The sequence below is a fragment of the Medicago truncatula genome, chromosome 1 (genome assembly GCF_003473485.1).
Source record: "Medicago truncatula cultivar Jemalong A17 chromosome 1, MtrunA17r5.0-ANR, whole genome shotgun sequence".
NCBI classification, from domain to species: domain Eukaryota; kingdom Viridiplantae; phylum Streptophyta; class Magnoliopsida; order Fabales; family Fabaceae; genus Medicago; species Medicago truncatula.
The window spans coordinates 39,595,473-39,608,118 of NC_053042.1; the positions used below are offsets into that span (position 1 = coordinate 39,595,473).

Consider the following 12,646-nt stretch of genomic DNA (forward strand, 5'->3'; position numbering starts at 1 on the left):
TTTTGGTAATTTGGTTTGTTAGCTTGTTTTGGCATGTTGTCTCATGTAAACCTCGGCATAGGCTTCTTAGCTTTTGGTTGGGCTCCTTTCTGTGCTTGTTTTTATTTGGTGGTGTTGGGAGGTTTTGTTGATTTTATTGGGTGTTCCGCATATATTTGACATCTTGCTTATATGTTTGTCTTTTTGGCTTGTCCACGAATGTTTTTTGTGCGTCTTGCACCCATTCGTCATTAATAATATTTGTTGATTTAAAAAAAAAAATGTTGTAAAAGATAAGAGTAACCAACATCTAGTGCTCTATAATGTATATATTACATTTAGTTTTATTTTTATTTTTGAGGGAATATATTACATATAGTTGTTTGTCTAAGTTATAACTGCTTATTAAAATACATATACATATTTCTTTTTATAGGTATTAAAATACAGATTTAGTTAAGGGCCAATTTAATGAACAAAAAGTATTTCTTTTTATTAATATTAGTAGTTTTAACTCTTCAACTCATTTCTTGTCAAAAAAATAAAAAAAACTCTTCAACTCATTTGATTATTTAGTTCAAACTGGTTGAGGCGTTGAGCTACCAAACCCCTCTATCCACTTTTACTTTAATCTATGACAATCGGACACTGTAAATTGTGTGCCACGTCCATTGTTGCATAATAATGCGGAAAAACAAAAACAAAACATAGAAAGTGTAACCTCTGCGAACCACATTTTAATCAACTTCATGCCATTTGAGTGATTTTTTGGTTTATCCATGAAATAGTTGTTGATTCAATTAAAATCTCAACTTTAACTCAATCAAAATGATTCAACACAAATGATTCGAATATTTGATACACATTACATTAGCATCCACTAAAATCTCAAAGAGATAACGCTATTACAAAAAGGTTAAATACTTGAACATCATAAAGTATAGCAAAAAACTTGAAATAACTCAAGATGAGGCTCAAAAGAAGTAGGGTAAATAAGAATCAAGTGTCAAAATTCATTTCATAACAAAATTATGATTGGAACCATTTCCTAAGCTGTTTAGATTGTTTTTTCTCACCATCATTTCCTTGAGAACCCTTGTGTGAGAACTTGGATCTATATTGTTCTATAAGCATGTCAAGCTTATCTACTGTGTCCTTCCCTACTGAATCTTTGTTCTTCTTTGGCCTTTTCCTAGAAACCTTTTCCCCTGCTTGTTCTTGGTTATGCATCTTCCTCTTTCCAAATACTGCGTCTTCTTTCTTACCTGATATTTTCCTATTACTGTCAATGGAACTATTTTTACCTTCATGTAATTTAGCACCATGATTCTGGCCATCTTGGTTATTTTTTAGCTTCCTTGCCGAAGAAGCTTTTGGACTTTCTTTCGATGAGATCACATCGGTATTTGTACTCTTGGGGTCCCCTTTCTGTCTTTTGGATTTGCCTCCTTGAGGAGATTTTCCATTTGGCACTCTACCACCGTGTTCACTATTTGAATCTGGTGCCAAGTCTTTTGCTGGTTTGCCATGCTCTTGAGATTTTCGTTTTCTGTCAGTTCCATGTGTGTAAACTCCCGCATTGTTGGGTTTATCATTTTCGTTTCTGCTGTTGCCATTGTGAGGAGCCCGCTGCTGATACTGTAGCTTTTCGTTACGAAGTTTCAATTTCTGGATATTATCAAGAGCAAACTCCACAATTGGCCGATGTTCAGGACCAAAGGTTTCTGTGGTCAATGAAAGACAACATTATATTACGAGAAAAACACAGCACACCGCACATAGAAATGCTAGCAATACACTTTTTTGAACACACTTCTCCGTACACATTTTATGATTGATTCATTTTTATTTTTATTTTTATTTTGGAAGCGTTCAATTTATGGGGCCAGTGGACAATTTTAACAAAGCTAGTATATTCACACAGCTAATATCTTCACAATTGAGAAATGGGTGTAATTGTTTTTTACCAGGATTATTGTTAAGAACTCTCAAAGCAACAAGAGCATGTTGATGCTCTGAAAATTCAAGAAAAGCGACTCCACGGGAATACTGCTGTTCTTGAGTAGCCTTTCCTTTCCTGCCATCTTTCAAAATCTTTATCTGCAAAGTACATTTGTAACATTCAAAACATAATGGAAATCATAAAGCTATACAGAAACAATAATAATAATCGACAACTTCAAGTCATGACCTATTTAACCAACCTGCCGAATTACAGGTATTTGCTTGGTAGCTCTAGAGATGACTGCATCAATGCAAAGCGTCTTAAGTTGTTTTTCAGTCATTGACTTTGGTAAGTTGTAGATAACAAGTCTAGTTTTTGAAACATGAAAATTTGGAGATTGAAGCTTCGTCTTCTTTTTCCTTTCCAAACTATAAATATTTCACAAATAACAATGTAAGATCACTACAATCAGTTACAGGAATTATACTAAAGCAGAAAAATAACAATAACTTTACCACCCCAGTATGGAAGATCGAATACAGCACAAAATAATAAAGAAATGAGAATAGTAAAGTGGATGTAGCAATGATACATACACAGAAAATAAATGTCATTTACACTCAAAAGTCAACCATAAAATACTCACTTTTTGCGTTTTGACATATCAGTGGCTGAAACCCCTTCGGCAGCTGGAGTTCCGTCAAGAATAAGTCCCTCCTATTAATTACAATTTAAAAGAATACGATTACTCTCCTATTGCATATCAGCTACCATAGCCTGGAACACGAGGTACAGAGGAGAATACAAACCTTCGCCAAGTAAAGATTGCGGTGGTCTTGAACTTCATTTTTTTCTTTCTCCTGTTCCTTGTCATGAGCCGATTTCTTGTCCAGAGCCTTTAAAACCTTTAATGGTCTACCCTTTACCAAAATACCCATCCCAGAAGCAGTATTGGCAGTTGAAATTGCATTATCAGCTGCTTCCGCGGTTTTAAACTTAAGAAAACCAGTCCCTCGTGGACGCCTGCATTGAGTAATAGAGGAGTATGAATAATAATCTGTGTAACACAGACACACAAAAAATATTGTTCTAGGACATACTTGGTCACTTGGTGGAGAACAGGAGCAAAATATTCTACTTCACCAAATGCAGAAAACCGTTGCTTCAGTTCTTCGGTATCTAATTCAAAGGGAAGATTGGTTATAAAAACTGTTCTGTGCAAATCATCTTCTGTTTCCTTGGAAGTTTCAGGCTTAGAAATATCTGAAACCTTGTCGGACTCTTTAGATGTTTTACTATCTGCACCCTTAACAGTTTCCTTGGATTTTGGCTTGTTCTTTTCTTCAGAAGACACGGAATCGTTATTTACAGATTCGTCTTTGGCAGAGGATGTAATCAAGTTGTTAAGAACTTTTCTTGCAATGTCTGCTTCCTTGTCAAAATCATCTTCAGAAGGAACATCTTCCTCCACAACACTATCAATGTCACTATCATCTCCTTGATCAGATTTTTTGTCAGTATTCTCAAGATCATCCTCAGTAGTTGTACTACCATCTTCATCTGTCACCTTTTGTTGTCCTAAAGAAAGCATAACAGATGTCTTATTTTAATAGTTTGAAACAGAGTTAAGACAGAGTTAAATGATGTCTTGTTTAAATAGTTTGACCACATATTGTTCTTATGTCGGGTACATATTTCAAAGACAATGAACTTCAAATAAAAATAATTAAAAGATGTCTTGTTTAAATAGTTTGAGCACATATTGTTCTAGTGTTGGGAACATATTTCACAGACAATGAACTTCAAATAAAAATTAATAACTGTTATACCCAGGAACATGTGTACATTCTGCAGATAAATGATTTAAAAAACAACTAAAAAAACAAACAATAGTTGGTAGCAAAACACAATTTGCTATTGTTGTATTGTTTCTCTTACTGTTGTGTGTGCATTGGTTGAGACTGCACCAGTGTCTTATACCCCTCCCGGTAGTGCAGTCTAGCTGCCTTCACAGAACATTTTGTAGCTATGATGCATGGACAGCCCTGGATTTAGGCGAGTCCACCCTTCAGAAATGGACAACCATAGGATACTTATCAGACACCTCATTTAAAAAAGTACTTTTTGGCTGTTCCGACGTGGTGAGGTCACTGTTATGGTGAAGGGACGCCTTCTTCATGATGTATTGTGCCTATTGTTTATAGTTTTGTTGCGGTAGTTTGTAATTTGTTGTGGATATTTGTATCAGACACCTTCATTTAAAAAAGTACTTTTTGGCTGTTTCGACGTGGTGAGGTCACTGTTATGATGTATTGTGCCTATTGTTTATACTTTTGTTGCGGTAGTTTGTAATTTGTTGTGGATATTTGTATCAGACACCTCATTAAAATAAGTAATTTTTTATGTTGAATTTCACCTTTTTTTTTTATCTTTAATCAGTAATGCTTATTTATTATATTTATGTATATGTGGCAGTCTTCCATTTTCTCTCTATTTCTTTCAGTCTCTTACCTTCTATAAATCTAAGACCCGGAATTTCATCAATAGGATTTTTTGGGTTAATAGGCTTTTACCCCCCTCCAGCCCAGCCATTTGGGGGTCTTTTGGTATACCCCCCTACAAAAAAAAAAAAAAACTTGGAGATTCCCCCTTGTAAAATGAAGATTCTTTGGTTTACACCCCTGATGTCATCTGACTGGATTAATGAGCTGATGTGACACGCTGACTGTGTAGTAATGGGTGGCACTGACACGTCATAATTTTTTATTTTTTATTTTTAAAATTATGTTAAAAAGATGAAATACCTAAAATACCCTTAATGATAAATTAAAAAAAAAAATCCCATTTCTTTCTCTCCTTCTCCAGCGTAAATCCCCTTCTCTCTTCTCTCCCACCTTCTCTGTTTATCTTCTTTCTTTTCTTCTTCCTTCTATTATCTTCATCATTCTCTTCTCTATTCTCTTCTTCCTTCTATTCTCTCCCACCTTCTCTCTTTTTGTTATTCCTTTTCTTCTTCCTTCTCTTCTCTCTATTTCTTTTCTTCCAGATCATACCCTCCACCCCTCCAATCAAGAAACAGCAACACAACAACACAATCAAGAAATTGAAAGAGAGGATTTTCGAATTTTGAAAGAGAGGATTTTTGAATCTGGGTTTTTAATTCTTCATACATGGAATTGATTTTTAACCACTTGGGTTTGATTTTCGATTGGAATAGGAAGCAATCTGGGTTGATTTTCGATTTGATGATTTGTTTTTAAAGAAGTTGTTGTTGTTGTTGTTTTACGTTGAAGTTGTTGTTGTTGTTTCCGATTCAAATTCCATTTGATTTTGTTTTTCTGGTTTGGAATTGGGTTAAAGAAGAATTTTGTGTTGTTGTTGTTGTTGTTAATGATGTGTTGTTGTTGTGTTGTTGATGATTGATCCAAAAATTGAAAATTGATGAGAAGGGGATGGATTGGAACAACCAGGAAAGAAGAGAAGAAGAGATTGTTGTGTTGTTGTGTTGATGCTGTGATGTTGTGTTGCTGGAAAAAAGATGGTAGAAGGAGATTGAAAAAAGAGAGTGAGGAAGAAGATGAAGATGAAAAAGAAATAAAAATAAAAAAATCAATTAAGTTTTTAATTAAAAAATTCAAATGGAATAAAAAAATTGCAAAAGAAATAAAAAAAGCCAAGTCAGCGTGCCAGATATGCAATTTTATACAGTCAGCGCTCCATGTCAGCTTATGTGCACGGTCAGATTGGTTCAGGGGTGTAAACCAAAGAATCTTCATTTTACAAGGGGGAATCTCCAAGTTTTTTTTTGATATGGGGGTATACCAAAAGACCCCCATATGGCAGGGGGGTAAAAGCCCATTAACCCGGATTTTTTTAATCTTAATTATCTTTGTTTCTTCATATAAAAATATATATATATATATATATGATTTTGACACTTGTGAGGAAGATATGTTGCACGTTCATTCAAAAAATGGTCAATATGTCTACATCTGAAGTATGATAATGTCACAGAACTCAAAATTCAAAAGCATTGTGCTTTAGCAAACTCTACTAGTTAACAAATCGATAATAAATCATTTGAAGATGCAGTATCATTTCAACAAAGAAACAAATTACCTTCCTCTGAAGCAGGAGCGTCATTGGTATCACTACTAAATATCTTTTTTGGAACAGCCCAATCAACAGCTATGAGACGACTCCCAAACTTCGATCCATTGAGTTTTCGAATCGCCTGAAACAGAAACAGGAAACTTATATACAACTATACAAGTGATTTTAGAATAAAAACAGTATGTAAAATAAAAATTTTGAAACAGTTCATACATTTTCAGCATCTTGCTTGCAGGTGAATTTTACAAATGCAAAACCCTTTGAAAGACTGCACACAGGAAATGAGGCGATGAAAACAGCGTAGCAAAACATAATGCATAATACAGTATCGAAACGCTTTATATCAGGAAAAGAAAAGGAATATATACCCTGTGTCGGACTTCTGTGGAATGAATACCTCCCATACAGTCCCCGCAGATGAAAATGCGTCCCTTATTTCATTTTCTTTGGCCTGTATCCATGTATAGTCAGTCAAGTAGATAGAAAACAAGGTCTCCAAACAAAAAATTGTTTTATGTTCTGTAACTCAACAGATCGAACCTTGAAAGGAAGGTTTCTGACAATAAGCTTCCATTTCTGAGTCTTGGCTCCCTGGCCCACATACAACAACAAAAATGTTAACAAACTAAATATCATAAATGGTAATATTCATTAAACAGGGAAACGTTCATTCTACCTATGACCAAATTAAAAATCAATACAAAAAATACGTGAAAAGCATGAAGAAAATGAAATCATTGTTAGAAACCAATTTACGAAATTCAAATTACAGGATAAACATAGTTGATAGAAATGTTGAACAGGGCAGATAAACAAAACTTCTACTTTAAAGAGCAGATTGTCACGTATCAGAATCAGATACAAGGATAATAAAAGCAATTTAAAGAATATCTTAATCTACAAACATGGGAAATTAGGACAGCACCAAAAAGAAAACCCTTTCAAGGCCCTAGACGCATAATATATCACAAATTCCCATGATGTAACTCCCTATTTTTTAAGACAATGCATATTTTCGTGATCAGCGCTTAGCAGAAATAAACCTGTAGTTATTAAGATTTTTTGTATTTGATTTTTGGAAAAATATTAACACATTAAAATTTTATCAAAATACAAAGCAAAATTATTCATTTTATTAATATATATCAGTACAAACTCTCCTAATCAGCTAGCAGTTATCACTCAGTATAAAAGATACTACATGGTGCATGATGATATTATCCTCTGATGTGTTCTATGACAAGCACTTTACCTCCCCACCAAGTTGGCGTGCCCAAACAGTTCCCCCTCCTATCTCTTTTTTATGCAATGTTGCAACAGAAGCACGGGCTGATTTTACACTTGTATAAAGTACAGCTGAAGCATTGAAAGTACAGCCTTCTTGCAGCAGACCTGGGAAAAATGCCATAATTACCTTACTATCCTAAGCAGTATAAAGAATCTTTATAAATATAATGCATGATTCAATCTTCTTGATTTGCATCCTAACTGGAAAACTATCTCATCAGAAATTTTAGTGAAAGAACAAACTTCAATGTCCTTATCAGCATACTCAACATTTGATCATATGGGATACAATACAACTAGATGTTTAATTATAAAATAAAAAGGCTTAGCATTAAAAAAAAAAATTAACAATAAGATTGACAGCTTCCAGAGCACATAAAACAGCACAAGACAGAAGCAAATCTATATTAGAAACTGCTTCATACACTAACCATGAGATGGCTCAACACGAAGTGCAAAACAATGGGAAAATATGAACTGAAAAGAACAGGGATACAGCATATCATAATTATTAAACAGGCGAAAAGAATATAACTTTTAAATATTTTCTAATATAACATGACATAACACACCAATAACAATTATACACAAAACCTATCTTGTCTGTAATTTGAAAAGATAAAATCAGCAGTTACCATGCTGCTGAAGATCATTCCTTGAAAGGGGATGCTTAATAGAACACACAGTGCCGATTTCTCTGGCTTGGCGGTGAACATCTTCAGCCATAGCAGAATTCACGAGACCACCAAATATAACAGTTCTAGCAACCCTACCAAAAGAAAAAAACATAGATCAAGGAACAGCTTTTTAGAAATAATTCATGGCTGAAGTACTACTAAGAAAAGGGAGAAGAGTAAATACTTCTGTTTTTCTGAGCCACCCCCCTCATCTGCTGCGTCATTACAAAGAGCTGCTTTTTTTATTTCCACAGGCTTCCTTGAGTTTTTCGGTTTATCCAAAACTTTCACTTCTAAAAGGAATGAAATATAATATCAATAAAAAAGCAATAAATATATAAATGAACAACTGGTAAAGCTAATCAAATGCACGTAAACATAATTGCAACCTTCTTCTTTTGGTTCTTTTGGAACTGAAACAGGCTTCTCTGCTCCAGATAATTCGCTGTCTTTATCATCATTTTTTGATTCTGTGAGATCGCCTTCATTGCCCTCTATTGCATCATAAAAGAAAGAGTGAGAAAAGAAAACAAGGGAGGAACAATGATAAGATCAAATCATCTGTACATCATTCGGAAAATATATATAAGTAATATAACATCTCTATCTGAAACAGAATTGGTAGCATCAATCAACCTTGATCCGGTTTCGATCTTCGATTTTCACGGGGAGGACGAGGGATTGCGTGCTTCACTACAATTTTCCGGTCACCAACCAATGAACTGTTCTTCAGCTCAATGGCTTGGTTAGCGTCTTTCTCAACAGCACTGAAGATGACATCAATTAATAACAAATCAGAAAAGTCATGCTACAAATTATACAATTCTAATAATATACGTAAAACGGAATTGCACAAAAAAGAGTCCATCAAAATATTGTGAACGGATTAGTTTACCACAAATTACCACAACAAGCAGAGTAAACATAAAAAGACTACCCGGATACTATTGAAGCAAGCACTCTAAAACTGATAAACCTATAATAAAGTTCAAAAATTGTATCCCTCCTTGGTCCTCATGACATCAATATTCTCCTCTTAACTAAGCTTTGTGAACCAACAGTAGCATGTTTAGTATTATTTCTTCGATTTTTCAACATCCAGACAATACACTCAAATTGCACTTGCCAAAAATGGGGAACTCTTGTTACTTACAAAGATGGGGTTCTGGTGAGTATTAATCATTCCGGTCTAATCAATCGCAGATCGCAACAATAGTTGTAAATTCAAATTCAACTACACAACAATGCTACAACGCTGATATATACTATTTGGAAACATTGTACTAAATAACATATCGGTATATCACATAATAATAGCGATTTGTTCAAATTTTGCAGTTTTATTTACTGAGTAATACATTCTTATTTCGATTATTATCAGATAGGGATGCTCATGAGACGAACGGTTAACAGCCTTACAACTACAAAAATCTCTTTCTAATTATTGTAATCCGTGTTAAACAGCGGAACACTATAGTGCCACCATAGCTTTTATTTGACAAAACTCTATTAAATATCATATCATAGAATAGAACAGAACAGTAGTGATTTGTTGAAATTCTGCTACGCTATAGCGGCTATTTAACAACACTGATTCATGAGTTAAAGTGAACTTACAATTGAACATAACCAAAACCACGATGTTGTGTAGACCCTGAAAACAATTAACCATAGTGTTAGGAAAAAAATAACTTTTTTTTATTAATTCAGCTTAGTTAGTTAGTTAGTAAAGTTACCCTTTTGTGTAACCATGAAACAGCGTCTAACAGGTCCAACTTCACTGAAAGTTTGTTCAAGCTGAATAAATTCAATTCAACAACAAATTAGCATAAAGAAAACAATGATAAATAAAAATAGAAAAGAATGAATGAAAAAAAGAGTACCTGAGAGTTAGTGAAGGAATAGGGTAAATTAGAAACAAAGAGTGTTAACGGACATTGTTTAACGGTGCCGTCGCTATTTTCCTTCATTGCTTTGTTTTTCTTACCCATCGTATCGTCGCCGATGATGATGAAGAGATGAAAACGAAGAAGAAAGAAAGAAAGAAGGGTTTGAGCGTGCGTGAAACAGAATCGAAAAACCCTCATTACTACAACCAAACACAAATATGGACCGGGTCGCCCGTGTGGATAGACCCGGATCCGGGATTTTACCACACTCGGGTTTGGGCTTTGTTGGTTACGATGACAAATTCCGATAACATTTTGTGTTGAAATTTGTTGTTGTTTGGCTAAAACACACATCTAAAATACCGCAATAGCCTTTAGGCAGTTAACTGTCGCTGGGGTGGGAATGGGTTAGGTTGAGCTAGGCTTTGCTAGACCTAAGTCTGGCCTGTTAAATTTTTTCAAGGCTTAAGCCTGGTCTGCAGTCTGTCATAGGTTTATTTTTTAAGCCTGAGTCTGCCCTGTTGAAAGTATGTCATAGTCTGCTAGCTTGTTTAAAAGTCTATTTCATATAGACATCTCTAGATAATTAACGTGATCTAAGTTTCAATCGACTAATGAACTAATATATCATTGAAATTAAACTCGTTTTTTTATATTTAACAAGAATTTTTAGAGAATTTGATTATATATTATATATCATATTTCAATTCTAGTTTATCATAATACATTTGAATATGCAAAAAATCAAAGTATACTAATAAACTTAAATTACTAAAAAGGTTATCAAATTTATAATTTAATTCAAAGTGTAAAATATATTATAATAATATTAATAATAAACAATATTATTCATATTTACTTAAGTAGGTCGGCCTGTTAGAGCATCCACAATGGTAGTTCCTTAACAATGACTCCTTAAATGGACCCCACGTGACACGTCACTTATTTATAATTTTTTAATAAAAATATCTATTAAGGACTTAATGACTCCAATGGCAATACACTAACAAGGACCCCAATGAAAAGTACTTAAATATGTCTCACTATCTTTACTTTATTAAACAAAAATAATTTACTTATTACTCTTTTTTACAAGTGGGACCAAGTAGTACACATTTTATTACTCATTTATGCAAGTGGGACCAAGTAGTACACATTTTGTTACTTTTTTAACGTGGGACCCGTTAGTTACCCAGGAGAGAGATAGGGTCCTTATATAGTTGTATGTTCCTTAATAGTGACTCATTTTTTCTTCCTCCAATGGAGGGTCCTTAACGGGGAGTGGTCCTTGTTAAGTAATGACCCCCCATTAGAGGCTCTTAGGCCTAAGAGGTTTTTTATACAGCCTATGACCTGATCTTTTTAGCTAAATAGGCTTTTAAAACAGCCTAAGTTTACTCTACTTAAAAAAAAGCCTGGTCTGACCTGTCGTAGGATAGGCCATAGGCCTCTGTAGGCCGGTCTGGCCTATTTCCATCCCTAACTGCCGCGGAAATATGAAATTATAATTATTAATATTTATTGATTTTGATAGTTTCAATCTTTATTTTAGTACATTTCAAACAATTGCAGTATTATAATTATGCATATATACCTTAATAAGAATGACATTTAAATCTTGACCAAAAAAAATAAAGAAAATTTAGATCCTCTAAAAAATATTTTAATAAGTGTAAAAATTAAGCATTTGAATATTATTTTGCAAATTACTTAAAATAAAATCCAAATCCCTTACTCTTTAATCTTATTAGGTTTGCAACAATTAAACCTAAAAAATTCCCTCCAAATGATCCGCATTAATTGCTAAGTGCTAACCCTAATTATATATTGACTGGTGCTAGTTACACCTCAAAAAAAACAAGTTACACCCAAATTTATTTAAAATTTTATAATAATACCAAAATTGCCCTCTTCATGTAAATTTTTAAAAACCCCATCTTTTATGATCATTCTGAACCCTTACACCATTTCATCCACAAATCACCATAGATGTGCAACCAATATCTGAATCAACATTTTTGTTATTAATTTGTACTATATTCATAAAGGTTAGTGAATTTTATGAATTTCATTTTCGATGAGTTTCTATTTGTTTATTGTTTGTTTTGGTATGAGATATGTTCAATTTAGGTTAATGTAAATTAAGTTTACTTACGTTCAATCTAGGTTAATGTAAATTAAGTTTACTTATGTTCAATCTAGGTTAATGTAAATTAAGTTTACTTATGTTTAATTTAGGTTAATGTAAATTTAGTTTACTTATGTTCAATCTAGGTTAATGTAATTTTAGTTTACATGTATATAAGAGGTTAGTGTAAATTCAGTTTACTTACGTTCAATCTAGGTTAATGTAATTTAAGTTTACTTATGTTCAATCTAGGTTAATGTAAATTCAGTTTACTTACGTTCAATCTAATTAATGTAAATTAAGTTTACTTATGTTCAATTTAGGTTAATGTAAATTAAGTTTACTTATATTCAATTTAGGGGTATATTAGTCATTCTAGGGTGTAACTTGTTTTTTTTGGGGTGTAGTACCAATCTTATATATTTCCTTCCAACACTTCTTCAATTTGAAATTCAAAAATTTTTGTTAGAAACCATGAATTGCATTAAATTACATCTAATGCTATACCCCTTGGAAAATACACAACTCTTCAACCAAGCACACATCTTCAAAATAATTAATACAATTCTATGATATATGCAGAATGATATTTAATTTAATTGGAAAACTATATTATTACTTTTAATAA

At 33.3% G+C, this 12,646-nt stretch overlaps 1 protein-coding gene across 2 annotated transcripts; it reads right to left on the minus strand.

The window, feature by feature from the left end:
* Window positions 1–792: 792 nt before the first annotated feature.
* On the minus strand, window positions 793–10,063 carry LOC11426394 (RNA-binding protein 28). Of its 2 annotated transcripts, none has more exons than XM_024781954.2 (18): window positions 9,885–10,063; window positions 9,738–9,798; window positions 9,619–9,655; window positions 8,638–8,768; window positions 8,391–8,495; window positions 8,186–8,291; window positions 7,960–8,093; window positions 7,290–7,429; window positions 6,578–6,628; window positions 6,406–6,488; window positions 6,251–6,305; window positions 6,044–6,158; window positions 3,025–3,502; window positions 2,734–2,947; window positions 2,571–2,641; window positions 2,184–2,352; window positions 1,947–2,079; window positions 793–1,703 (listed from the first exon to the last, which is right to left on the minus strand). In XM_024781954.2, exons 1-18 carry the CDS (start codon window positions 9,990–9,992, stop codon window positions 1,009–1,011), a joined length of 2,886 nt encoding a protein of 961 aa, XP_024637722.1. In that variant the 5' UTR covers window positions 9,993–10,063; the 3' UTR covers window positions 793–1,008. The 2 variants fall into 2 exon arrangements, with proteins under 2 accessions (XP_024637722.1, XP_003590983.1); XM_003590935.4 differs by having other exon boundaries at window positions 8,186–8,294.
* Between the last annotated feature and the right edge of the window lie 2,583 nt (window positions 10,064–12,646).

Coding starts and splice junctions, on each gene's coding strand:
- LOC11426394 (XM_003590935.4), bottom strand. CDS start 9,992: ATGGGTAAGAAAAACAAAGCAATGAAGGAAAATAGCGACGGCACCGTT. Junction 7,430..7,959: donor GAATGATCTTCAGCAGCATG/GTAACTGCTGAT, acceptor CATTTTTCCCAG/GTCTGCTGCAAGAAGGCTGT. Junction 2,642..2,733: donor GCAATCTTTACTTGGCGAAG/GTTTGTATTCTC, acceptor TGTAATTAATAG/GAGGGACTTATTCTTGACGG.